This window comes from Mobula birostris, chromosome 16 (assembly GCF_030028105.1).
Source record: "Mobula birostris isolate sMobBir1 chromosome 16, sMobBir1.hap1, whole genome shotgun sequence".
Lineage (NCBI taxonomy): Eukaryota > Metazoa > Chordata > Chondrichthyes > Myliobatiformes > Myliobatidae > Mobula > Mobula birostris.
This window is the reverse complement of record NC_092385.1, coordinates 2347057-2374544: the sequence shown is the minus strand read 5'-3', so window position 1 is coordinate 2374544 and position 27488 is coordinate 2347057. Positions and strand designations below refer to the sequence as shown.

At 44.0% G+C, this 27488-nt stretch overlaps 1 protein-coding gene across 7 annotated transcripts in view; it reads left to right on the top strand.

Annotated features, from left to right (window-relative positions):
• The window catches only part of usp19 (ubiquitin specific peptidase 19), a 218843-nt gene that overhangs the window by 122187 nt on the left and 69168 nt on the right, over nucleotides 1-27488 (top strand). For all 7 annotated transcript variants that reach the window (XM_072280210.1, XM_072280211.1, XM_072280213.1 and 4 more), the window contains 5 exons: nucleotides 3788-3980; nucleotides 4554-4687; nucleotides 14311-14469; nucleotides 20720-20830; nucleotides 26565-26675. In XM_072280210.1, coding sequence (XP_072136311.1) covers nucleotides 3788-3980; nucleotides 4554-4687; nucleotides 14311-14469; nucleotides 20720-20830; nucleotides 26565-26675 — 708 coding nt within the window. The remainder of the gene's footprint in view (nucleotides 1-3787; nucleotides 3981-4553; nucleotides 4688-14310; nucleotides 14470-20719; nucleotides 20831-26564; nucleotides 26676-27488) is intronic.

The following is a 27488-nucleotide window of genomic DNA, read 5'->3' as shown; positions in this document are numbered from 1 at the left end:
TGAAGACTGATGCCAAAGACTCAAATTAGTTTATCTGCCATCTCCTTGGCCCTAATTATTTTTTTTCTGTCCTCATTTTCTGGTGGTCCTATATCCACTCTCATCTCTCTTTTATGTTTTACATACTTGAAAAAGCTTTTACTATCCACTTTGATATTGTTTGCTAGTTTGATTTCATATTTCATCTTTTCCTTCCTAATGATTCTTTTACTTGCTCTGTGGTGTTTTAAAAGCTTTCCAATCCTCTGCCTTCCCGCTAATTTTTACTTTGTTGTATGCCCTCTCTTTTGCTTTTACACTAGCTTTGACTTCCCTTGTCAGCCATGGTTGTACTATTTTGCCTTTTGAGTATTTCTTCATTCTTATAATATGTCTATCCATGCAGAAACTCACATCAGTGCTGCTATGCTGTCATCCCTGCCAGCATCTCCTTGCAACTTACTTTGGCCAACTTCTCTCTCATACCACTGTAATTTCCTTTACTCCACTGAAATACTGCTACGTGAGACTTTACTTTCTCCCTCTCAAATTTCAAGTTGAACTCAATCATACTATGGTCATTGGCTCCTAAAGGTTCTTTTACCTTAAGCTCTCTAATCACCTCCGGCCCATTACATAACACACAATCCAGTATAGCTAATTTCCTAGTAGGCTCATTGACAAACTGTTCTAAAAAGCCATCTCATAGGCATTCAACAAACCCTTTTCCGACCTGATTTTCCCAATCAACCTACATGTTGAAATCTCCCATGACTATCATAACACTGCCCTTTTGACACGCCTTTTCTATGTCCCGTTGACATCTGTGGTCCACATCCCAGCTGCTGTTGGGAGGCTTGTACTTAACTGCCATCAGGGCCCTTTTAGCCTTGAAGCTTCTTAACTCAGCCCACAAGGATTCAACATCCCCCGATCCTGTGTCACATCTTTCTACTTATTTGATGGCATTCTTTACCAACAGAACCATGCCACCCCCTCTGCTTACCTTCCCATCCCTCTGATACCTTGGACATTTAGCTCCCAACTACAACCATCCTTCAGCCATGATTCAGTGATGGCCACAACATCATACCTGACAATCTGTAGTCGTGCAACAAGATCTTATACACCTTATTTCTTATACTCCATGAATTGAGATTTAACACTTTAAGTACTGTATTTGCTACCCATTTTGATACTGCATCCCTAAAGCACTGATACACACCCTGCTGGCCGCAATTATGTCCTATCATCTGCCTGCCCTTCCTCACAGTCTGACTGTATGTTATCTTTGCTTTTTTTTTTACTATTCGTCCTTTTCTGAGTCCCTTCACTCCAGTTTCCACCAACCCCCTGCCAAATTAGTTGAAACCCTTCCCAGGTTAGCGCTCTAACAAACCTGCCTGCGAGAATGCTGGTCCCCTCAGGTGATCAGGTGCAAGCCGCCCCTTTTGGACACGTCATACCTCCCCAGAAGAGATCCCAATCATCCAAGAACCTGAAGCCCTGCCCCCTGCTACAGCTTCTCAGCCACACATTCATCTGCCAGATCATCCTGTCTATCTTCACTGGCATGTAGCACAACAGCAACCCAGAAATTGCTACCCTGGAGGTACTGCTTCTCAGCTTTCTACCTAGCTCTCTAAATTCCCTTTTTAGGACCTCTTTGCTTTTCCTTCCTATGTTATCGGTACCAATGTGTGCCAAGACATCTGGCTGTTCTCCATCCCTCTCCAAAATGTTGTGGACGCGATCCGAGATGTCCCTGACCCTGAAACCTGGGAGGCAACATACCACTCAGGAGTCCCGTTCATGTCCACGTAATCTCCTGTCTGTTCCCCTGACTATTGCGTCCCCTATCACTACCTCTCCCCTCTTCTCCCCCTTTCCCTTCTGCACCACAGACCCATGCTTAGTCCCAGTAACCTGGTCTCTGTGGCATTCGCCTGGGAGGTCATCCCCCACAACAGTATCCAAAACGGTATACTTAGTGAGTGGAATGGCCACAGGGGTGTTCTGCACCAACTGCCTATTCACATTTCCATTTCTCCTGACAGTCTCACAGCTACTCGCCTCTTGCAACTTAGGGGTGACTACTTCTCAATAACTCCGATCAGTTATCTCCTCGCTCTCCCATACAAGCCAAATGTCATCCAGCTGCTGCTCCAGACCCCTAACACTGTCTTCAAGGAGCTGCAGCCAGATGCACTTCATGCAGATAATTGTCAATGCTCTTTTGAGTAGAGAATGTAAATTTTAAAAACTCGTAAGTCAAACATAATAAATTTCTGTTAAATAAATGGCTGAAGCCAAAATGGGATTTAACTTTTCTAAAAGTAGGCGTGGTAGATTTTATATAAATAAAGGTTGTAAATTGAGTTTAATTAAAAGCTTTACTGTTTGTTTTGAGATTCCAACAGCCGTTTAAAATAATCAGCACTTTTACCTGTCATATGGCTGTGATTTGTAGATGTCTTTTAATTTTGTTGGAGCCACTGTTGCGTTTGTATGTTGTTTTTCGTATTCTAGGCTCAAAGGAACGGCTTAATAAGATATTTTAAAAAACAGCATAGTAGATAAAATAAAGGGGAAAACCACAAAGAATACGAACACTTCACAATACAATTCACTTCTAACCTACACAATCCATCCTTTGCAATGTTTACAACAGCAGTAAAGCGGCACGCCAGCAGCTGAGTCGGGGCACGTAAAGATTCCTACTTTAGAATGAAAATTTCCCTCCAATTTTCTACTGCGCCGCTGGAGATTGTTCGCTCCCATGAGTCAGTTGGCGGCGCTTAATTGGAAGATCGGAGAGGTAATTCGGGAGTGATAGGCTGACATCACAGCCCAGGTTAGGCAAGTCCATTCAATGCTCAGAAAATGTACTTCACGCTCCTCATCAAACTACCATCCTCCCCTCTGTGCAATACAGCAATCACTGTCAGTCTGCCAACCTCTCCTCTGTGCAATATAGCACTCACCAATTATCAGCCCTTACCTCGCATCAAGAACTCAGAATAAACATGGTCCTACTGCGCACTGCCATACTGGGCTGAGAGACCTCTAAAGAGATTTCGATCAGGGCTGCTCGGTCACTGCACACCACTGTGAGCGCTAGCATCGTGCATTGTACGAAGTTCAAAAAACGATGTTTATTTTCTTCAATCATGATCTCTCGTGGAACCCCTGCTGACTTCTCAAGGAACCCTAGATGAGAAACCCTGAGCTAGCGGGTGGTAAATCTGTGGAGTTCATTGCCACACTGTGGAGGGTTGTGAAGACCAAGTTACTGCGTATATTTAAAGCAGAGGTTGATAGGTTCTTCATTAGTCAGGGTATCAAAGATTACAGGGTGTAAGCAGCAAATTGGGTTGAGAGGGACAATAAATCAGCCATGATGGAGTAGTGGCAGAGCAGACTCAATGGGCTGAATAGCCAAAGTAGGCTCTTTTAGTTTAATGATGATTGAATAGTGCAAAGAACAAATAATCAGGTAGTAAGGCGGCATCCATCGTTAAAGACCTTCTGCATCTCTTCTCATTTTACCATTGAGGAGGAGATACAGGGGCATGAAGACCCATACTCAACGATTCAGGAATAGCTTCTCCAACAGATTTCTGAACAGTCTGTGAATACTTCCTCACTATTTTTGCATTGTTTACTTTGTTTTCCTTTTTGTAACCTATAGTAATATTTCGTGTATTGCACTGTGGTACTGCTGCAAAACAAAAAATTTCATGACACATGTCAGTAATAAAGCTAATTCTGATTCTGATCTCCTCTAAGCTGTCTCATATTCTTGCAGCCCAAGCCTACCTGTATGGTGACTCCAATGACTCACAGCGTCACTGGGGCTGAACATACAGAGGAGGAAGAGGAAGAAAAGAAGGTCTGTCTTCCAGGCTTTACAGGATTGGTCAACTTGGGCAACACTTGCTTCATGAACAGTGTCATCCAATCGTTATCCAACACACGGGAGCTTCGTGACTACTTCCACGGTTAGTGAAGTGTGAAAGGCCAAAACATTAACAGTCATGTGGCTGCAGAAGGTATCCCTCTCTAAACCAGTGTGTTATGGGCTTGAGTCCTTTCCTGAAGAATCCAGTTCATCCCGGCCATCAGAAGAATACTGATTTGATTCCGTGGTACTGCGGTGGTCCGGCATTTCAGACAAAGGCTATCAAATCGGATGTTAAGCCAACTGCTGCTTAATGTGAGAGTTGTGTAGTTATCCTGAACCAACGGGCATAAACCAGTTTGCGGAGGTTGTCATATTAGTTTCTGAGAGTGTGCAGCATGCAGTTGGCTACAATAGTGGCTACGCTTCAGAACGTGTTGAGCTGCAAAGCACTTTGTGTATGGGTTTTATATAAATGCTAAGGTTCTTTTCACAGTCATCGTTAGCGTTAAGGGAAATGGTCGTCTTGGAACAGCATCTGCTTATATTGACCTTAAGTGGTTAATTGGGAAATACATTGCTACATTTTAATGCTTACAAATTTTTAGGATTTTGTTTTGATACCAGCCATGGTTGAAGAAAGATTAATCAGGAACTCTGATTGTGCTCCTAGATCAATCCTTTGAGTCTGAAATAAATTACAACAACCCTCTGGGAACGGGCGGGCGACTGGCCATTGGTTTCGCAGTGCTTTTGAGGGCGCTGTGGAAAGGAACGCACCATGCCTACCAGCCGTCTAAGCTGAAGGTGAGTGAACCATACTTGGCAAAACCCTGGAGTCAGCAGAAACACTGCTGGGTCTGCCAGCAAGTTAGCAACTTGGGCACAGCTCGAACTGTGGGAACATGAGAGTGAATGAGGCCATTCAGCTCATTGGGCATTGATCATCTGATGGCTGAAAGAGGAATTTGAAGCTTAACTTGCTATGTCACACACAAAATGTTGGAGGAACTGAGCAGGTAAGGCAACATCTATGGAAGGAAATAAGCGGTCCACATTTCAGGCCAAGACGCTCCTGATAAAGGGTCTTGCCCCAAAACGTTGAATGTTCATTCCTCTCCATAGATGCTGACCTGCTGAGTTCCTCCAACATTTTGTGTGTGTTGCTCAGGATTTCCAGTATCTGCAGAATCTCTTATTTTTAAATAGTTATGTTATGGGGAGGTTTAAATGTTCGTAGGTATTTAGCTTCCTTTAGAGAAGGAAAAGGTTTAGGTGGGTGCCCTTCTTCCAGGTAATACCAGTAATTATGGGTTTGGCACTGAGTGAAAATTTGCTCTGCCGAAGATCTGACAGGCACAGTGGTTCTATGAAATAACTCATGGCAGTGTTGCCTCTTGAAATGGTCTTGGTTGACTAGTGTCGGGGAGATGTTGGGGTCTGAGCTGACAAATTGAAGAATTTTCTAAAACCCTAGCACAATCCTTGCTGATTTGATGCAAGCAATATTTCACTCTGTTTCAATACACGTGTGACAAATGAAGCTAATCTTTCTAACCTTTCCTTAACCTCTTGCCCCAAATTGAGTTAGTTCAGTTTCTGAAATGTGATCTTTTCGTTGTATGAAATGTAATTGACCAGTGAAGTGGGTTAGAGGGTTTGAATGGCAATCTTCTATTTCTGTCTAGCAGGTTCTAATGGGATTGTCTCCTCCTGTGTTGTTAGAAATAGTAGTGAACACTCATTGTTGATCTGCATTCATAGAATATAGAATAGTATAGGCCCTTCAGCCTCAATGTTGAGCTAACTTTTTAATCTACTAAGATCAATCCAACTTCCCTCCCACATAGCCCTCCAATTTTGTATCATCCATGTGCCTAACTAAAAGTTTCTTAAATGTCCTTGATGTATCTGCCTCTACCCCTGGCAGGGCGTTCCATGCACCCACCACTCTGTGTACATAAAAAAAAACAGCTTGCCTCTAACATCCCCCTATACTTTTCTCCAACCATTTTAAAATTGCGTCCCCTCATATTGGCCATTTCCACCTTGAGAAAATGTCTCTGGCTGTCCATTCGATCTATATCTCTAACAAATCACCTCCCCATCCTCCTTCAATCCAAGAGAAAAGCCCTATCTTCTCAACCTATCTTCATAACACACGCTGTCTAATCCAGGCAGCATCCTGGTAAATCTTCTCTGCCACATTCTGCTTATGATGAGGCAACTAGCACTGAACATAATATTCCAAGTGTTGTACATTTAGTAAGATGATGACGAATTCTCTGCCTTGTTCCTATATATTCACCTGAGCCATGAATATGGGCAATGGCTGATCAACCGCCATACAGAAATCACAAATAAAAAGAAGCCTTCAAGTGAGGACTTTTCAGTATTAAATAAGTAGCCCCTTACTTAAAACTTTGCCCCTAATTCTTGTGGAAGTAACAGCTTCTTCCCTCAGGTTGTGAGACTAATGAATACCCTGCCACTACTGAGGTCTCATCACTAGGACAGCGAGCTCTTTACCTGTGCTGCATGCTACATGCATTTTGAATTATATTTTATTCATTTATTTATGATAATATTTTGGTTTGTGTTTGTGATATGTTTTATGGGTGCACCATGGTCCGGAGGAATGTAGTTTTGTTGATTGTATACAGTCAGGTGACAGTGAATTGAACATGAAGCAACTTTGCCACCTGTCTTGTGAACCCTACTCAGTATCCTGAATGTCACTTCTCTTTCTTAGTGGAAGTGTCAGCCATTTGTTTTTAAAGTTCGAAGTAATCTTATTATTAAAGTATGTGTATGTCACCACATACTACCCTGAGATTCATTTTCTTGCAGGCATTCACAAAAGATGCAATAGATTAAATGAAAGACTAAGCAGAAAGAGGAACAAGCAACCGATGTGCAAAAGAAGACAAACTGTGCAGATACAAAAAAAATTAGTAATAAACTGTATTGAGAATGACTTGTAGAGTCTTGAAAGTGTGCCCATAGGTTGTGGAATCAGCTTAGTGTTGAAGTGAGTGACGGTATCCACATTGATTTAGGAGCCTGATGTTTGTTTCTGAACCTGGTGTCTAAGGCCTCTGTACCTCCTTCCCAATTACAACAGTGAGAAGAGAGCATTGCCTTGGATGGTGGTGTGTTTCGAAGTTCAAAGTAAATTTATTATCAAATTACACGTACATCACTATATACAACCCTGACATTCATTTTCTTGTGGGCATATAAAAGGATCGATGAAAGACCACCCAACCAGGGCATTCAATCAGAGTACAGAAGACAACAACCTGTGCAAATGCAAATATAGTGAAATAGCAATAAAACAAGAACATGAGATGAAGAGTCCTTGAAAATCAGTCCACGTTTGTGGGAGCATTTCAGTGATGGGGCAAGTGAAGTTATCCCCTTTGGTTCAAGAGCCTAATGGTTGAGGGGATGCAGGTTAACCAAAGTGGGAGGTTAGAGATCTCAGTGAACACACCTGCCAGTTGATCAGCACAGGTCTTTAGTACATGGCCAGGTAGTCTGTCCAGTCCAGATGCTTTCGCTGGGTTCACCCTCCTGAAGGCAGCCCTCATGTCGGCTTCAGAGACTGAGGTCATTGGATCATCAGGGGATGTAGGAGTTTGCGATGGTTCTTCTGTGTTCTGGGCAGTCAAAGCGAAGTCATTGAGCTCATCTGGAAGTGAAGCCCTGCTGTCTCCTATGTCGCTTGATTTAACTTTATAAGAAGTTGTGGCATTTGAGACCTGCCACAGCTGTTGAACATCCCTTGTTGATTCAAGTTTGGTCTGGAATTTCCACTTGAGATGGCTTTTTTGAAGATTGTACCTGCACCTGTTGTCACTTTCTTGATCTCCAGGCTTGAATGCCTCTGATCTGGCCCTTGGCAAATTTCAGATCTCATTGTTCATCCAGGGCTTCTGATTGGGGAAGACTCTGAATGATTTAATTGGGACACAATTATGTACAGCTGTTTTAATGAAGTCAGTTACAACCATGGTGTGTTCATTCAGATTCCTAGATGAGTGCTTGAACATAGTCCAGTCCACTGACTCAAAGCAATCTTGTAATTGCTCCTCTACCTCCTGTGAACACCTCTTTGTTGTCCTAATCTCTGGAGCTTTGCTTTTTAGCTTCTACCTGTATGCAGTTAGGAGAAGGAAAGCCAAGTGATCCAATTTACCAAAATATGGTCTGGGGAAAGAACGGTAGGCATTCCTTGTCTTAGTATAACAGTGGTCTAGTGCATTGGGACCTCTAATGCTACAGGTTATATGCTGGTGGTAATTGGGCAGTATTTTCTTCAAACAAGCCTGGTTGAAATCTCCAACTGTGATGTGAAATGTGTCAGGATAGACTGCTTCTTGTTTGGAGGTGACATCATTCAGTGTTACGAACGTGTGACTTTAGTCGGCTGTTGGTGGTATGTAAACTGCGGTCAGGACTACGGAAGAGAACTCCCAAGGTGAATAGAATGGATCAATTAGGTCCATTAGGTTAGGTGTTCCAAGTCAAGGGAACATGAGTTCCACAAAACCACCGTGTTGGAGCACCAGCAAGATAGAGTGGACAACCAGTGTGCAAAAGATAGCAAATTGTGCAAGTACAAAAAGGAAGAAAAAATAATAATAAATAAATAAGCAATAAATATCGAGAACATGAGATGAAGAGTTCTTGAAAGTGAGTCTGTAGGTTCTGGGAACAGTTCGGTACTGGGCAAGTGAAGTTAGAAACATAGAAAACTTTCGGCCCACGGTACCATGCCGAACATGTACTTACTTTAGAATTTACCTAGGGTTACCCGTAGCCCTCTATTTTCCTAAGCTCCATGTACCTATCCAGGAGTCTCTTAAAAGACCCTATCATATCCACCTCCACCACCGTCGCCAGCAGCCCATTTCACGCACTCACCACTCTCTGCGTTATAAAAAAAAAACTTGCCCCTGACATCTCCTCTGTACCTACTTCCAAGCACCTTAAAACTGTGCCCTCGCGTGCTAGCCATTTCAGCCCTGAAATAAAGCATCTGACTATCCACACAATCAATGCCTCTCATCATCTTATACATCTCTATCAGGTCACCTCTCATCTTCTGTCGCTCCTAGGAGAAAAGGCCTAGTTCACTCAACCTCTTATCATAGGGCATGTTCACCAATCCAGGCAACATCCTTGTAAATCTCCTCTGCACCCTTTCTATAGTTTCCATATTCTTCCTGTAGTGAGGTGACCAAAACTGAGCACACCACTCCAAGTGGGGTCTGACCAGGGTCCTATGTAGCTGCAATATTACCTCTCAGCTCCTAAATTCAATCCCGCAGTTAATGAAGGCCAATGCACCGTATGCCTCCTTAACCACACAGTCAACCTGCACGGCGGCTTTGAGTGTCCTGTGGGCTCGAACCCCAAGATCCCTCTTATCCTCCACACTGCCAAGAATCTTACCATTAATACTATATTCTGCCAAATATATTTGACCTACCAAAATGAGCCACCTTACACTTATCTGGGTTGAACTCCATTTGCCACTTCTCAGCCCAGTTTTGCATCCTATCAGTGTCCCGCTGTAACCTTTGACAGCCCTCCACACTATTCACAACATCCCCAACCTTTGTGTCATCAGCAAATTTACTAACCCATCCCTCCACTTCCTCATCCAGGTCATTTATAAAAATCACAAAGAGTAGGGGTTCCAGAACAGATCCTGAGGTACACCACTGGTCACCGACCTCCATGCAGGATATGATCCATCTACAACTACTCTTTGCCTTCTGTGAGCAAGCTAGTTCTGGATCCACAAAGCAATGTCCCCTTGGATCCCATGCCTCCTTACTTTCTCAATAGGCCTTGCATGGGGTACCTTATCAAATGCCTTGCTGAAATCCATATACACGACATCTACGGCTCTACCTTCACCAATGTGTTTAGTCACTTCCTCAAAAAATTCAGTCAGGCTCGTAAGGCACGACCTGCCTTTAACAAAGCCATGCTGCCTATTCCTAATCATATTATGCCTGTCCAAATGTTCATAAATCCTGCCTCTCAGGAACTTCTCCATCAACTTACCAACCACTGAAGTAAGACTCACTGGTCTATAATTAGCTATCTCTACTCCCTTTCTTGAATAAAGGAACAACATCTGTAACCCTCCAATCCTCCAGAATCTCTCCCATCCCCATTGATTATGCAAAGATCTTTGCCAGAGAACCAGCAATCTCCTCCCTCACCTCCCACGATAGCCTGGGGTATATCTCATCCATTTCCTGGTGACTTATCCAACCTGATGCTTTCCAAAAGCTCCAGCACATCATCTTTCTTAATGTCTATATACTCAAGCTTTTCAGTCCACTGAAATTCATCCCTACAATCGCCAAAGTCCTTTTCCGTAGTGAATACTGAAGCAAAGTATTCATTAAGTACCTCTGCTATTCTGGTTCCATACACACTTTTCCACTGTCACACTTGATTGGTCCTATTCTATCACGTCTTATCCTCTTGCTCTTCACATGCTTGTAGAATGCCTTGGCATTTTCCTTAATCCTGCTCGCCAAGGCCTTCTCATGGCCCATTCTGGCTCTCCTAATTTCATTCTTAAGCTCCTTCCTGCAGCCTTATAATTTTCTCGATCTCTATCATTACCTAGTTTATTGAACCTTCTTGGCTAGATTTTCAACTGCCTTTGTACACCACATTTCCTGTACCCCACCATCCTTTCCCCGTCTCATTGGAACGTATCTATGCAGAACGTCACGTACATATCCCCTGAACATTTGCCACATTACTGCCGTACATTTCTCTGAGACATCTGTTCCCAATTTATACTTCCAAGTTCCTGCCTGATAGCTTCATATTTCCGCTTACTCCAATTAAAAGTTTTCCTAACTTGTCTGTTCCTTTCCCTCACCAATGCTATGGTAAAGGAGATAGAATTATGATCACTATCTCCAAAACACTCTCCCACTGAGAGACCTGACACCTGACCAGGTTCATTTCCCAATACCAGATCAAGTACAGCCTCTCCTCTTGTAGACTTATCTACATATTGTGTCAGGAAACCTTCCTGAACACACCTAACAAACTCCACCCTATCTAAACCCCTTGCTCTAGGAGGGTGCCAGTCAATACTTGGGAAATTAAAATCTCCCACCATGATGACGCTGTTATTAATACACCTTTCCAGAATCTGTCTCCCTGTCTGCTCCTCGATGTCCCTGTTGGGAGGTCTATAATAACACCCAGTAGAATTAGTGACCCCTTCCTGTTCCTAACTTCCACCCACAGAGACCCCGTAGACAATCCCTCCATGACTTCCTCCATTTTTGCAGCCGTGACACTATCTCTGATCAACAGTGCCACGCCCCTCCTCTTATGACCCCCTCCCTGTACTTTCTGAAACACCTAAAGCCTGACACTCTTAAGTAACCATTCAAGTCTCTGTAATGGCCAAACATCATAGCTCCACATACTGATCCATGCTCTAAGCTCATCCGCTTTTTTCATGATGCTTCTTGCATTAAAATAAACACATCTCAAACCATCAGTCTGAGCGCATCCCTTCTCTATCATCTGCCTATCTTCCCTCTCGCACTGTCTCCAAGCTTTCTCTATTTGTGAGCTAGTCGCCCCTTCCTCTGTCTCTTCAGTTCGGTTGCCACCCCCCAGCAATTCTAGTTTAAACTCTCCCCAGTAGCCTTAGCAAACCTCCCTGCCAGGATATTGGTCACCCTGTGGTTCAAGTGCAACCCATCCTTTTTGTACAAGTCACCCCTGCCCCAAAAGACGTCCCAATGATCCAGAAATCTGAATTCCTGCCCTCTGCTCCAATCCCTCAGCTTCACATTTATCCTCCACCTCATTCTATTGCTATGCTCACTGTCGCATGGCACAGGCAGTAATCCCGAGATTGCTACCTTTGAGGTCCTGCTTCTCATGAACCTCCAGCTCCCACCTCCTGAAGGCAGTAATCAGCTCCTTGTGACATTGAGTCAGGTTGTGTTGTGGCACTACTCGGCTAGATTTCAAATCTTCATCCTATATGCTGATTTGTCATTACCTTTGATTTGACCAGCGACAGTGGTGTTGTCAGCAAACTTAAATATGGCATTGGAGCTGTGCTTAGTCATAAATGTGAAGTGAGTGGAGCAGGAAGCTAAGCACATAGCCTTGTGGTGCATCTGTACTGAAGGAGCTTATGGAGGAGATATTGTTGCCAATCCGAACTGACTGGGATCTGCATGAGAGGAAGTCCGGGATACAGTTGCATAAGGAGGTTTCAAGGCTGAGGTCTTGATGATGGATTCTTCTTTCCTGCTCATTGGTGGGGAGGGCTTTTGCTTGTGATGGAGTCTGCTCTATTCACTACTTGTAGACTTTTTTTTGCAGTTTATGAACACAAGAGAATCTGTAAGTGCTGGAAAGCTAGTGTTGAAGGGTCTCTGCCTGAAACATCAAATGTTTGTTCCTCTCCATAGATGCAGCTTGATCTGCTGAGTTCCTCCACCATTTTGTGTGTTGATCTGGTTTTCAGTCTCCCTGAGCAGATCCTAGGAATCGGCCTAATGGTTCTAGACTGCACTAGTTGCAGGAGCAGTTTACCCTGCTTTCAGCTCCTGGGTTGCTTTGAAATGATGCATCAGGCGTAATGAATATCTGGCAGTTTTGTGCAGCCAGGATTATCGCCCCAGGCTCTGCCAGGCAAGTGACACCGGAAAGTAACTTTGTACAGCCTCTGCTCATCTTACATCATGTCATGCTGCTGGTAATCTGCCAAAACTCATTTCTCAAAAATGAATTTCCCAAAGCTGTGAATGACAGTAGTGATAATGGAACACTGAGTCAGTGCTTTATGTCAGTGAGATGTGAGCACAGAGACGGTTCACTAGTTCAACCCCTATGATGTAGACCAGAAGATATAGGAACAGAATTAGGCCTTTCAGCCCATCGAGTCTGTTCCTCTATTCGAGCATAGCTGATTTATAGGCCCACTCAACCCCATTCTCCTGCCTTCTCCCGGTAGCTTTTGAATCCATACTAATCCAGAGGATGTAGAGGATTAAGGGGAGATTTGATAGAGGTATGTAAAACTGAGTGGTATAGGGAGGGTAATTGCAAGCAAGCATTTCCACCGAGATTGGGTGAGACTAAAACTAGAGGTTGTAGATTAAGGATGAAAGGTGAAGTATTTAAGGGGAACCTGAGGGGAAATTTCTTTACTCAGAGGGTGATACGAGTGTGGAATGAGTTACCAGTGGAAGTGGTGGATGTTGGTTCGATTTCAACATTTAAGAGAAGTTTGGTTAAGTATATAGATGGGAGGAGTATGGAGGGCTATGGTCCAGCTTGGGTCGATGGGACCAGGCAAAATATCAGCATGGGCTAAGTGGCCAAATGGCCTGTTTCTCTGATGTAGTTTTCTGTAACTGCATGTTGGAAGGTTGGGTGTGAGAGGTGATTGTACTGAATGGTACAGCAGGCTCAGAGGGCCAGTTGGCCGACTGCTGCTTTTTCTTATAAATGTGATGAGATCACTATCACACAAAGCAGTCTTTAAAAATGTAATGGACGCACAGTTTCCACAGCATTACTAGGAAATGCTGTACAAACACTGGAATCTGTGGCTCAACTCCCAGGAAGAATGTACTGTCGAGACTCAGCCAGCCAGTCAGTGTACAGCGGCAGTGCCACATCTTTACAGTCATATAAGACCCCACTTGGAGTACTGCATTTAATTTTGGTCACCTCACTGCAGGAAGGATGTGGAGAGAGTATCGAGGAGATTTACAAGGATGTTGCCTGGATTGGAGGGGGTATCTTATGAGAATAAGTTGAGTGTATTTGGCCTTTTCTCCTTGGAGCGATGGAGGATGAGAGGTGACCTGATAGAGGTGTACAAGGTGATGAGAGGCATTGATCATGTGGATAGTCAGAGACTTTTTCCCAGGGCCAAAATGGCTAACACAAGGGCACAGTTTTAAGGTGCTTGGAAATAAATACCAAGGGGATGTCGGGGGTAGGTTTTTCACACAGAGTGGTGGGTGCTGGAATGTACTGCCGGCAGCGATGGTGAAAGCAGATGCAATAGGGTCTTTTAAGAGCCTCCTAGATAGGTACATGGGGCTAGAAAAATAGAGGGCTATGCAGTAGGGAAATTCTAGGCAGTCTCTAGAGTAGGTTACATGGTCGGCACAGCGTTGTGGGCCAAAGGACCTGTAATGTGCTGTAGATTTCTATGTTCTTTATTCTGATGTGTCACTTTCTGGCATTTGCTGAGACTGTGACCCAGGGAAAAGGGCACCCATGACAGATAAAAGGATGAAATAGATATTACTGGTATCTCATTGCCTAAATCTGTGGTGTGATGCAAATAAACGTGCCCGTTGTTGTTTTGGCTACATGTCGTCACTCTTTCTTTTCAGGCTATTGTGGCCAGTAAAGCCAGCCAGTTCACTGGTTACGCACAGCACGATGCTCAGGAGTTTATGGCATTTCTACTGGATGGCCTGCATGAGGACCTTAATAGGATACAGAACAAACCATACACAGAGACAGTGGACTCCGATGGACGCCCCGATGAGGTAAGACCTTAAGAAATGGAAGCAGAATTAGGCAATTCGGCCCATTGAGCTATACTGGGTACCTCAGATCTGCGGTTGCAGCTGTTGCCTTTTGTTGCATTTGTTCCAGATAGTGCATTCCGGCAGCTTGGATTTAGTGCACAAGTCCCTCGACGTTGCCTCCTGTGCACAACAAGTGAGTGTGCCTGTTTGTTAAGCACTTTGTCGTGTCACCATTTAGTTTTGGCCAGTCTGTTTACAAAGAGGAGTGTTCAGATAATGTCATGAAGACTGGAGCTCTGGTAATTTGAAGAGGCCTTTGTGACTCCTTTGGAGGAATGGCTGAAGAAAAATCCAACTTCATTTTCCCCTCTAGTTCTGACATTAAATTATTGCATTTACACATCTCCATGATCCTCTGTTCAACTTAATCCTTCAATATCCTTGGCCTTTTTTACACTGCAACTTCTCCAAAGCGTTGACATTCCTCTGAACTAGTGCTTACCATAACTTGTTAAACCAGGCTTCTGGTGAGGGAGAAGTGTTATCAACCAGACACGACATCAAAAGCAGGTTTGCAAAGTCCTGATGAAGGGTCTCAGCCCAAAAAGTTGACTGCTTATAGATGCTCCTTGACCTGCTGAGTTCCTCCAGTATTTTGTATGAATTTCCAGCATAGAAGCCATAGAAAAACTACAGCACAGAAACAGGCCTTTTGGCCCTTCTTGGCTGTGCCAAACCATTTTCTGCCTAGTCCCACTGACCTGCACACAGACCATATCCCTCCATACACCTCCCATCCATGTATCTGTCCAATTTATTCTCAGATATTAAAAAAGAACCTGCATTTACCACCTTGTCTGGCAGCTCATTCCACACTCACACCACTCTCTGTGTGAAGAAGCCCCCCCCCAATGTTCCCTTTAAACTTCCCCCCCCCTCACCCTTAACCCATGTCCTCTGGTTTTTTCTCCCCTTGCCTCAGTGGAAAAAGCCTGCTTGCATTCACTCTATCTATACCCATCATAATTTTATATACCTCTATCAAATCTCCCCTCATTCTTCTACGCTCCAGGGAATAAAGTCCTAACCTATTTAACCTTTCTGTGTAACTGAGTTTCTCAAGTCCCAGCAACATCCTTGTAAACCTTCTCTGCACTCTTTCAACCTTATTAATATCCTTCCTGTAATTTGGTGACCAAAACTGAACACAATACTCGAGATTCGGCCTCACCAATGCCTTATACAACTTCATCATAACATTCCAGCTCTTATACTCAATACTTTGATTAATAAAGGCCAATGTACCAAAAGCTCTCTTTACGACCCTATCTACCTGTGACACCACTTTTAGGGAATTTTGTATCTGTATTCCCAGATCCCTCCGTTCTACTGCACTCCTCAGTGCCTTACCATTAACCCTGTATGTTCCAGCTTGATTTGTCCTTCCAAGGTGCAATACCTCACACTTGTCTGTATTAAACTCCATCTGCCATTTTTCAGCCCATTTTTCCAGCTGGTCCAAGTCTCTCTGCAAGCTTTGAAAACCTTCCTCACTGCCACTACACCTCCAATCTTTGTATCATCAACAAACTTGCTGATCCAATTTACCACATTATCATCCAGGTCATTGATATAGATGACAAATAACAATGGACCCAGCACTGATCCCTGTGGCACACCACTAGTCACAGGCCTCCACTCTGAGAAGCAATTCTCTACTACCACTCTTTGGCTTCTTCCATTGAGCCAATGTCTAATCCAATTTACCACCTCTGCATGTATACCTAGCGACTGAATTTTCGTAACTAACCTCTCATGCGGGACCTTATCAAAGGCCTTACTGAAGTCCATGTAGACAACATCCACTGCCTTCCCTTCATCCACTTTCCTGGTAACCTCCTTGAAAAACTCCCAATAGATTGGTCAACACGACCTACCACGCACAAAGCCATGTTGACTCTCCCTAATAAGTCCCTGTCTATCCAAATGCTTGTAGATTCTGTCTCTTAGTACTCTCTCCAATAACTTACCCACTACTGACGTCAAACTTACCGGCCTGTAATTTCCCAGATTACTTTTCGGTCCTTTTTTAAACAACAGAACAATATGAGCCATTCTCCAATCCTCTGGCACCTCACCCATGCACACCGACATTTTAAATATATCTGCCAGGGCCCCTGCAATTTCAACACTAGTCTCCTTCAAGGTCTGAGGGAATACCCTATCAGGTTCTGGAGATTTATCCACTTTAATTTGCCTCAAGATAGCAAACACCTCCTCCTTTTCAATCTGTACAGTTTCCATGATCTCACTACTTGTTTCCCTTAATTCCATAGACTTCATGCCAGTTTCCTTAGTAAATACAGACGCAAAAAACCCATTTAAGATCTCCTCCATTTCTTTTGGTTCCGCACATAGCCGACCACTCTGATCTTCAAGAGGACCAATTTTATCCCTTACAATCCTTTTACTCTTAATACATCTGTAAAAGCTCTTTGGATTATCCTTCACTTTGACTGCCAAGGCAACCTCATGTCTTCTTTTAGCCCTCCTGATTTCCTTCTTAAGTATTTTCTTGCACTTTTTATATTCCTCAAACACCTTATTTACTCCCTGTTTCCTATACATGTCATACAACTCTTTCTTCTTCTTTATCAGAGTTGCAATATCCCTTGAGAACCAAGGTTCCTTATTCCTATTCACTTTGCCTTTAATCCTGACAGGAACATACAAGCTCTGCACTCTCAAAATTTCTCCTTTGAAGGCTTCCCACTTAACGATCACATCCTTGCCAGAGAACAACCTGTCCCAATCCACACTTCTTAGATCCTTTCTCATTTCTTCAAATTTGGCCGCCTTCTAGTTCAGAACCTCAATCCTAGGACCAGATCTATCCTTGTCCATGATCAAGTTGAAACTAATGGTGTTATGATCACTGGAACCAAAGTGCTCCCCTACACACACTTCCGTCACTTGTCCTAACTCGTTTCCTAACAGGAGATCCAATATTGCATCCCCTCTAGTTGGTACCTCTATATATTGATTTAGAAAACTTCCCTGAACACATTTTACAAACTGTATACCATCTAGACCCCTAACAATATGGGAGTCCCAATTAATATGTGGAAAATTAAAATCCCCTACTACCACCACCACTTTATGTTTCCTGAAGTTGTCTGATATCTCTCTGCAGATTTGCTCCTCCAATTCTCGCTGACTATTGGGTGGTCTATAATACAACCCCACTAATGTGGCCATACCTTTCCTGTTTCTCAGCTCCACCCATAAGGACTCAGTAGACAAGCCCTCTAATCTGTTCTGCCTGAGCACTGCTGTAACATTTTCCCTGACAAGCAATGCTACCCCCCCCCCACCTTTCATTCCTCTTGCCTCTATCACATCTGGAACATCGGAACCCTGGAGTATTAAGCTGCCAGTCCTGCCCCACCTGTAGCCAAGTTTCACTAATTGCTATAACGTCATAATTTCACGTGTCAATCCACGCCCTCAACTCATCTGCCTTCCCCGCAATATTCCTAGCATTGAAATATATACACCTCAGAAGATTTTTACCACCACTCACAACTTTTCTATTTGCAGCTTTGCTTGAACTTTTAACATCATTTATTTTCATCCCAGACCCACTGTCAGCTGTGGCACTCTGGTTCCCATCCCCCTGCAAATCTAGTTTAAAGCCTCTCCAATAGCACTAACGAACCTCCCTGAAAGGATATTGGTCCCCTTGTAGTTCAAGTGTAATCCATCTCTCTTGTACAGGTCCCACCTGCCCCAGATGAGGTCCCAATGATCCTGAAATCTGAAACCCTGCCCCCTACACCAGTTCCTCAGCCACTTGTTCATCCTCCAGAGCATCCTATTTCTACCCTCACTGGCACGTAACACAGGTAGCAATCCTGAGATTACCACCCTCAAGGTCCTGCTTTTCAATTTCCTACCAAGCTCTTTATTCTCACTCTCCAGGACCTCCTCACTCTTCCTTGCTATGTCATTGGTACCGATGTGCACCACAACATCTGGCTGATCATCCTCCCACTTCAGAATGTCATGCAAGCGATCAGAGACATCCCTGATGCTGGCACCTGGGAGGCAACAAACCACCCTGGATTCTCTGTCACGACCACAGAACCTCCTCTCTGTACCTCTAACTATCGAGTCCCCTATCACTACGCTCTCCTCTTCTTCCCCCCTCCCTTCTGCACTGCAGAGCCAGACTCAGTGCCAGAGATCCAGCTGCTGCAGCTTGTCCCAGGTAAGTCATCCCCCCCAACAGTATCCAATGTGGTATACTTGTTGTTGAGGGGAATGGCCACAGGGGAACCCTGCTCTGCCTGCCCTTTCCTCTTCCCTCGCCTGACAGTGACCCAATTTCCTGTGCTCTGCTCCTTTGGCGTAACTACCTCCCTGTAGCTACTATCTGTAATCTCCTCATTCTCCCGAATGATCCGGAGGTCATCCAGTTCCCTAACGCAGTTTGTTAGGAGCTGCAGCTGGATGCCCTTCTTGCAGGTGTCGTTGTCAGGGACACCGTAGGTCTCCCTGACTTCCCACATCCTGCAAGAGGACCATTCCAACATCCTGCCTGGCATTCTCTCTACTCTAAACAATTTGGACAAAAAAACTTACTGGAACCTACCCTGATCTCTGCCTGTTCTTGCCGAAGCCTGTTGAGCCAAAGCCGTCCCACTCTGCTCCCTCTCACTCCACTGCCCGCTGTATATGGTGGTCTGTTTTTAAACCTTGGTGCTCTACGTCATGCGCCTGCGCAGTGCAGACCCTTCTCCCCGAGCAGTGTTTAAAAAAAAAAGACTTTTTGCACCCGATTTCTTCACCCCCTTCTTCTCAGCTGCTTGCTTCGACTGATCTACAGACCTTCTCGTGTTTTCCTGTCTTGAGGTTAAAGTTGTGTTTTGGAGAGAATTGGATGAGGTGAGTTTACTGTTGTGTACATCAGGAAGCTCACAGAGTAACAGTGTACATAATAATTAAGGAGCAAGCCAGCAGAATGGTGTAGAGCCTGTAGGACAGTCTGAGGTAGTGTCAATAACAGCAGCAGATTAATCAAAGAGCATTCCAGCAGAACGAGCAGAATGTTAATCGATGTGTGGAGCCAAAACAGATGGGGGGAGATCAGAATCAGGTTTATTATCACCAGCATGTGACGTGAAATTTGTTAACTTAGCAGCAGTTCGATGCAGTACATAATCGAGCAGAGAAAAAATAATAAATAAAATAATAATATTTATCAACAAGTAAATCAATTACGTATATTAAATAGATTAAAAACGTGCATAAACAGAAATACTGTATATTTTTTAAAAAGTGAGGTGGTGTTCAAAGATTCAATGTCCACCTAGGAATGGGATGGCAGAAGGGAAGAAGCTGTTCCTGAATCGCTGAGTGTGTGCCTTCAGGCTTCTGTACCTCCTACCTGATGGTAACAGTGAGAAAAGGGCATGCCCTGGGTGCTGGAGGTCCCCAACAATGAACTCTGCCTGTCTGAGACACCGCTCATTAAAGATTTCCTGAGTTCTCAGTTAAGAGAAAATCTGCAGATGCTGGAAATCTGAGCATCACACACAAAATGCTAGAGGAACTCAGCAGGCAAGGCAGCTTCAATGGAAAAGAGCGGTCGACATTGTGGGCCGAGACCCTTTGGCAGAATTGGAGAAAAAAGATGAGTAGAGTTAAAAGGTGGGGGGAGGGGAGGGAGAAACAAAAGGTGATAGGTGAAACTGGGAGAGGCGGGGCTGAAGTAAAGAGCTGGGAAGTTGATGAGTGAAGGGCATACTGGGCTAGAGAAGTGGAAGTCTGATAGGAAGGACAGAAGGCCATAGAAGGAAGAAAAAGGAGGAGGAGTCGCAGAGGGAGGTGGTGGGCAGGCAAGGAGATGAGGTGAGAGAGGGAAAAGGGATGGGGAATGGTGAGGGGGGAAGTTACTGACATACAACATGGAACTGTCCCTTTGAGCTGCGCTGCCTAGCAGCTCCCCAATTTAATCATGGGAAAATTTACAATGACCAATTGACCTACCAACTGGCATGTCCTTGGACTGTGAGAGGAAATCGAAGTACTCTGAGGACAGCACGGAGAGAATGTACGGACAGCAGCGGGAGGTGTATGTAAATAACGAAGAGAGCAGATTAAGTACAAGTGATCTCACTTTGCCAGTACTTGCTGTGGTGTAAATAAACAAAGGAGTATATCACATGTTTGACCTGCAGCGTCTCCTGTTCATTGAACTCTATAGGTGGTGGCAGAGGAAGCTTGGGAGCGTCACAAGATGCGAAATGATTCCTTCATTGTGGACCTGTTCCAGGGCCAGTACAAGTCCAAGCTGGTGTGTCCCATGTGTTTCAAGGTGAGTATGCAGAAAATGAGATGGGGTGAGGGGGTTAGTGTGGTTCACCCTCAGAAACTACACTAAGGATGACAACAGTGTTATGGGAAGTTCAACCAAAGACCCATCTGACTTCTGATAGTCACACAGCTCTAAAATGGGCCCACAATGTCCATGCCAACCTTGCACTCTAATCTCTGTTGCACCAAGATCCTTATCCTCCTGTACCTTGCCTGTCAAAATGTCTCTTAAAGAAAGTCAGTATCTGACTCCATCACCACCTCTAGCTGCACATTCCACATATCAACCACTGTGGGTAAGCAAAATACTCCTCGCATCCTCTTTAAAGCCCCTTCCTTTCACCCTAAGCCCTTCAAAGTAAATTTATTATCAAAGAATATATTCCCTTGAGATTCATTTTCTTGCAGGGATTTACAGGAAAATAAAGAAATACAATAGAATGTATGAAAAAACTATATATAAACCTATGCCATCTTTACTTCTTCTGTGGGACAGAAGATACCCTATGTATGCCTCATAATTTTACATACTTCTATCAGTCTCCTTCACTCCAGGGAAAACAAGCCCAACCTGTCCAATCTGTCCTCAAAACTAAAGGCCTCCAGTCCAGACAAAAATCCCAGTGAATCTCTTCTGGACCTCTCCAACTCAATTACATCGTATAGGGTGGTGACCAGAACAGCACACAGTACTCAGGGTGGTCTAACCAATGTTCTCTAACATTTTAATATTAATACCCCTACTTGTACATGTGTCTTGTCCTGTGAGGGCAAACATGCCATGTGCCTTCTTCACCACCCTATCTACCCATGTTGCTGACTTTCAGTGTGTTTTTGGAACACTAAGGCGCCTCTGTTATAAGAGAAATGTGATTGGTATGGAGAGGGTGAAGAAAGGGTTAATGATCACTGGAAAATTTTCACTGAGGAAAGATTGGAGACAGCTCCAGCTCATTGTTTACTCCTTTAGTTAAAGAATGAGCTTTTCACTAAACTACATAAAGACAAAGTCCTCTACCAACCTAACCCTGTCCCTGCACCCTCCCCAGCCTCTCAAAGCAATAGTACCTCTGATCATCTAGATGTACAATCAGATCTGGGAAAATACAGATCAATGGATCATTTCTAATAGCTGGGAGCCACCAGTCAGCAAAAAGTACAGCGTGGGTACTCCTTGTCTGAAATTCTTCGGGCCAGAAGTATTTCGGATTTTTTTTGGTTTTGCAATATATCATAAGAGAGCTTGGGATCACCATCATTTTTGACTTTGAATTTATGTGCTATCAGTAAGCAGTTTTTGTCCATCACACTTCATTTACTGTACTTAACAGTAAAAATGATTATATACCATGAATATAATGAAAATATAATGTGTGCAAGGTAACAAAAGCAGCACGGCAGCATCGGGAGAAAACCTGAATCAGCTGTTGAACAACAACAAACAACGGCAGGCGTTCAGTCTCCACCTACAATGTCGTGTTTGATTAAATGGTTACAGTGCAGTGTTTTACTTTTTTAGGTTTTATGTAGGTATAAAAGCCATCAGCATTGTAGACTTAAATTTCTACAACCACCCTGCTGATTTTTCGCAACTACCTTTAATTTTGAGTTTGTTGTGATAGATCTTTGCTTGTTTCATGATCAGCATACCATTAGATGGCATATGTTCACTCTGATGCTGACGAATCCATTGTCAAAGCATGATTGAGATCTTCATTTTTCACTTTATGCAGTGTTTTTAGTCTTTATTAACTTCTGTTCATTACATATGTGAGGTCACTTCTCAGAGCTGTCTGTGGTGCACAGAGACCTGCGCATCGCCTGGGGATCTTCCCAGCGCCTTGTAGAATTTTCCATTTGTGACGTCATGTCAACACTCAAAAACATTTTGAATTTTGGAGGTTTTAGGATTTTGGATTTTTGGATAAGGGGTACTCAACCTGTACTGATAATGATGTTAACCACTACTTCCAATATGTCAACCCAAGCATTGACCAATTGAGAAAATGAATGTTCAATGAAGATGTCAACCTGACACCAGGCCTTTAGTTAAGGGAGCGCTTTGATCTCTGCCCTCCTATATGTTTTGGACATGGGGGCACTCAACATTGGAGAGATACCTCTAATATTATCTATAATCTTCCATATCCATTGGCTGCATAGGCAAGTGAACGTCAGTGTCCCCATCTGTGTCAAGATTCTGATCACATTAATCAGCTCAGAGCGAAGGTTCGTTGTCTGCATGTCAGATACTAGGATCCCGCAGCAAGTACTCTGCCCTAAGCTCTGTCACAGTGTGAGATTTCCAGGAGGACAGAAAATGCTGCATAGACATTCCCATTCCCAGAGTCCACACTAGCACTCCGACTGCCCCATTGCTGTTCAGGATGGTGAACAAACAAGTGAAGAAATACTTAACACCTTGATTCAACACATTACCACAGGAGGGACTCAGGATTTAACTACTTGCTGTCTGCTTCCCATCAACTCCAGCAACCCTGGCCATGCCAGAGCCAGCAGATCACATGCTGGCTTCAGTAGAACCTGCAGAATTGGAGTGGAATCAAGTGTTCCTCAACTCCGACTGACTGGCTGAGTGAGAACAGCTGAAAATGTGTAGGCTGCAATGGTGAACTTATTTTGAATACCATGATTTTATTGAATTCAAATTGCCTGCTGTTGTAGGAAGGAAGGAATTTGGACAAATTTTACTACTGTTAGGATTGGCCTCAAAACAACAGATTTCATGTCACTTAAGTCGGTGATAGTAAATCTAATTGTGAGGAACATTTTGCAGGCATGCAGTCTTGTTTATTCCCAACGTAACACTAGGTGGTGCTGTTCAGTTGAGGTTACAGCCTGAAGCCTGTGTAACGATGTAAACCTCAACCCAGGAACTAGCACGTAAGCAATGGCTTCCAGTCTGCCAGTGATTCTGAAAAATAATCCACACTAGGCAAAAGGTGACTTCTGGACTTTCAAGGTTCAGAGCATTAATGTCATGTATCGTATTGTACAGGCCCTTCCTTCCACCACAACCATGCTGACCCATTTGTCCACTACACTCAGTTGGATGATAACATTCTTTGCTTTGCCTATTTAAGTGCCCCACTAAATGCCCCTCTAACATACTGATTGCATCTAACTTCCACCACCTCCACTGCACAGTCAAAAAATAACTTTCCCTGTAAATCCACTTTAAAACTCCTTCCTCTCACCTCAAGTTTGCCCTTCTCAATGAGAAGAATATTCTATCTACCCTGTTCTGTGTGTATTTATGGTCATAAAGCTGTACAGCAGGCCCTTCAGCCAAACTCAAACATGCTGACCAAGGCGCCTATCTAAGTTAGTGCAAAACACACACAAAACGCCGCAGGCCAGGCAGCATCTCTAGGAAGAGGTACGGTCGACGTTTCGGGCCAAGACCCTTCGTCAGGACTAACTGAAAGAAGAGTTAGTAAGAGATTTGAAAGTGGGAGGGGGAAGGGGAGATCAGAAATGATAGGAGAAGACAGGTGGGGGAGGGATGGAGCTAAGAGCTGGACAGGTGATTGGCAAAAGGGATACAAGTCTAGAGGAGGGGGAGTATCATGGGACGGGAGGCCTAGGGAGAAAGAAAAGGGGAGGGGGGCACCAGAGAAAGATGGAGAGCAGGTAAAGAGTTATAGTGAGATGGACAGAGAGAAGAAATAATAAATAAATAAGTAAATAGATAGATAGATAAATAGATGAATGAATGAATGATGGGGTAAGAAGGGGAGGAGGGGCATTAATAGAAGTTAGACAAGTTCATGCCATCAGGTTGGAGGCTGCCCAGACAGAATATAAGATGTTGTTCCTCCAACCTGAGTGTGGCTTCATCTTGACAGTAGAGGAGGCCATGGATAGACATATCAGAATGGGAGTGGGACGTGGATTTAAAAAGTGTGGCTACTGGGAGATCCTGCTTTCTCTGGTGGACAGAGCGTAGGTGTTCAGCAAAACGGTCTCCCGGTCTGCGTCGGGTCTGCATCTCTGGAGACATCTTATCTACTGATGTCTACTATAAGCCTACGGACTCTCACAGCTACCTGGACTATTCCTCTTCCCACCCTGTCTCTCGCAAAAATGCCATCCCCTTTTCACAATTCCTCAGTCTCCACCGCACCTGCTCTCAGGATGAGGCTTTTCATTCCAGGACGAAGGAGATGTCTTCCTTTTTTTAAAGAAAGCGACTTCCCTTCCTCCACCATCAACTCTGCTCTCACCCCATCCTTCCGCCACCCCATGAGGGATAGGGTTCCCCTTGTCCTCACCTACCACCCCACCAGCCTCCAGGTCCAACATATAATTCTCCGTAACTTCCGCCACCTCCAACAGGATCCCAACACGAAGCACATCCTTCTCTCCCCCCTCCTTTCTGCTTTCCACAGGTATTGCTCCCTACGCGACTCCCTTGTCCACTCGTACCCCCCCCCCATCCCTTCCCACCGATCTCCTTCCCAACACTTATCCTTGTAAGCAGAACAAGTGCTACACATGCCCTTACACTTTCTCCCTCACCACCATTCAGGGCCCCAGACAGTCCTTCCACTTCACCTGTGAGTCGGCTGGTGTGATATACTGCGTCCGGTGCTCCCAGTGCAGCCTTCTATATATTGGCGAGACCCGACGCAGACTGGGAGACTGTTTTACCACCCAGCAACCCCTGACAACCCCGATTTAACCCTAACCTAATTCTGGGACAATTTACAATGACCAGTTAGCCTACCCAGAATGTCTTTGGGTTGTGGGAGGAAACTGAGGACCCAGAGAAACCCTATGCATTCCACAAGGAGGATGTACAGAGACTCCTTACAAAACAGCACCGGAAATGAACTCCAAATTCTGATGCCCCAAGCTGTAATAATGTTGTGCTATCCACTACACTGCCTTGGCGCCCAATGTCACACTTAGAATCTTCTCTGCCAGCGGCCAGTGGAGATCAACAGGTGGGTCTTTTAGATTGTAAGCTCACGTAAACTCTCTAATATTCTAGTGTGAGTTGTTCTAACTTTAGCCTTGTGGGGATCGGTGTTTAATCTCATGATTTCTTGCTTTCAATATTGCCCTAATCTGGTTCAAACAGTCCTCTTGCCCCCACCCCACCCCCAGATGCCAAATGTAGGGATTAGGAGAATGGGTGTTTGGTTGTTCAGACTCCATCACATACTCTGCTTTTCGTGTGGGCTCTAAGTGAAACATTTCCATTTATCCCCAGCATTGACACCATCTGGTGTCCCAGGTCAAAAGGAGCTCCTTTCAAAATGGTAATATGGGATGGGTGGGGGGAGGGGCTTATATTTGCATTAGAGAATGACAGATGATGTTCCCTGACAGAGAAAGCAGCTGCAGCATCAATTTATTGTCCGGTTAGAAAGATGACACCTCAAACTCTGCAGCACCCCCTCAGTGATCATTGAGATGGCACACTCAAATATTGAAACAAATTTGACAAAAGTAGTGCTGAGAATAAGGGTGGTGGTAGAAGCAGGATGCTGCCTTATTATCTCCCATGGCTAGGAATCAAACTTATCCTTGATTGGGATAGGAACCTCCTTTGCGAGCTGTGCACAATATCTGAGACCTCCAGTCTGCAGTAAGGAACTGGAGGCATTGTTGTCCTGTAGATATGGTGAGGGTGAGGATGACTCTGTTTTTATCTGCATGTGTCTCTGCCTGTCTCCCATTCATTTTGTGTGCATTTTGTTTTCCAGGTATCGATCACATTTGATCCGTTCCTCTACCTGTCGGTCCCACTGCCACAGAAACAGAAGGTGCTGACTGTTTTCTACTTTGCTAAGGAGCCCCACATAAAACCCATCAAGGTAAGAGTAGTGTGGCAGTGAGCACTATTCCTTCCTCAGTCTTCAAACTGCTGAGGCTTGCTTTGACATGGGCCAATACAAAAATGATAAGAAAGAATAAGTTTGATTAGAAAGTAAATTTTCAGGCCACTGGTCGGATGACAAACACTAAGTAGATAACATTCTTTTTGCTTGAAACAAAGTCTTCATTTATTACTGATACGCACATTCTCAAGTCAACACAAAGCAATCTGCAACAATGTAAGCTGGTTTGTATATACTGTCCTCCCTCAGACACTGCAATGTGTGGCCAGTTTGCATGTTGTCCTTGGTGATGGAGACTGTAATTCCTGACAGGAGTTTGCTCACATTGATTAGTCCCCTTCTTTGGCAACTTTGGGAGAGATTCAAGCCATGCTCTCTTCTCACAGCTTCCCTGGGAAAGAGGTACGGAGCCTTGGGTCCCACACTACCAGGTTCATGAACAATTATTACTCTATAACCATCAGGCTCCTGAATCACTCACCTTGACACTGCACTGATTATTTAACCAATTAACAATATTAATTTATATATTTTGCACAATTTGACTTTTACCGTTGGTTGTTTTTCAGTCTTTATGCATAGATTTTCATGAAGTCTACTTCTTTATTTTCCTATAAGCTCCTGCAAGAAATGAATATTGAGGTAGTATATGGTGACACATACGTACTTTGATAATATACTTTCTTTGAACTTTAATGGCTTGTCCCCTAAAGAAGATTTGTACATAAAGTTGCTGTAGTTATTTTATTTTTATTTAGAGATGCAGCATGACTACAGGCCCTTGCAGCC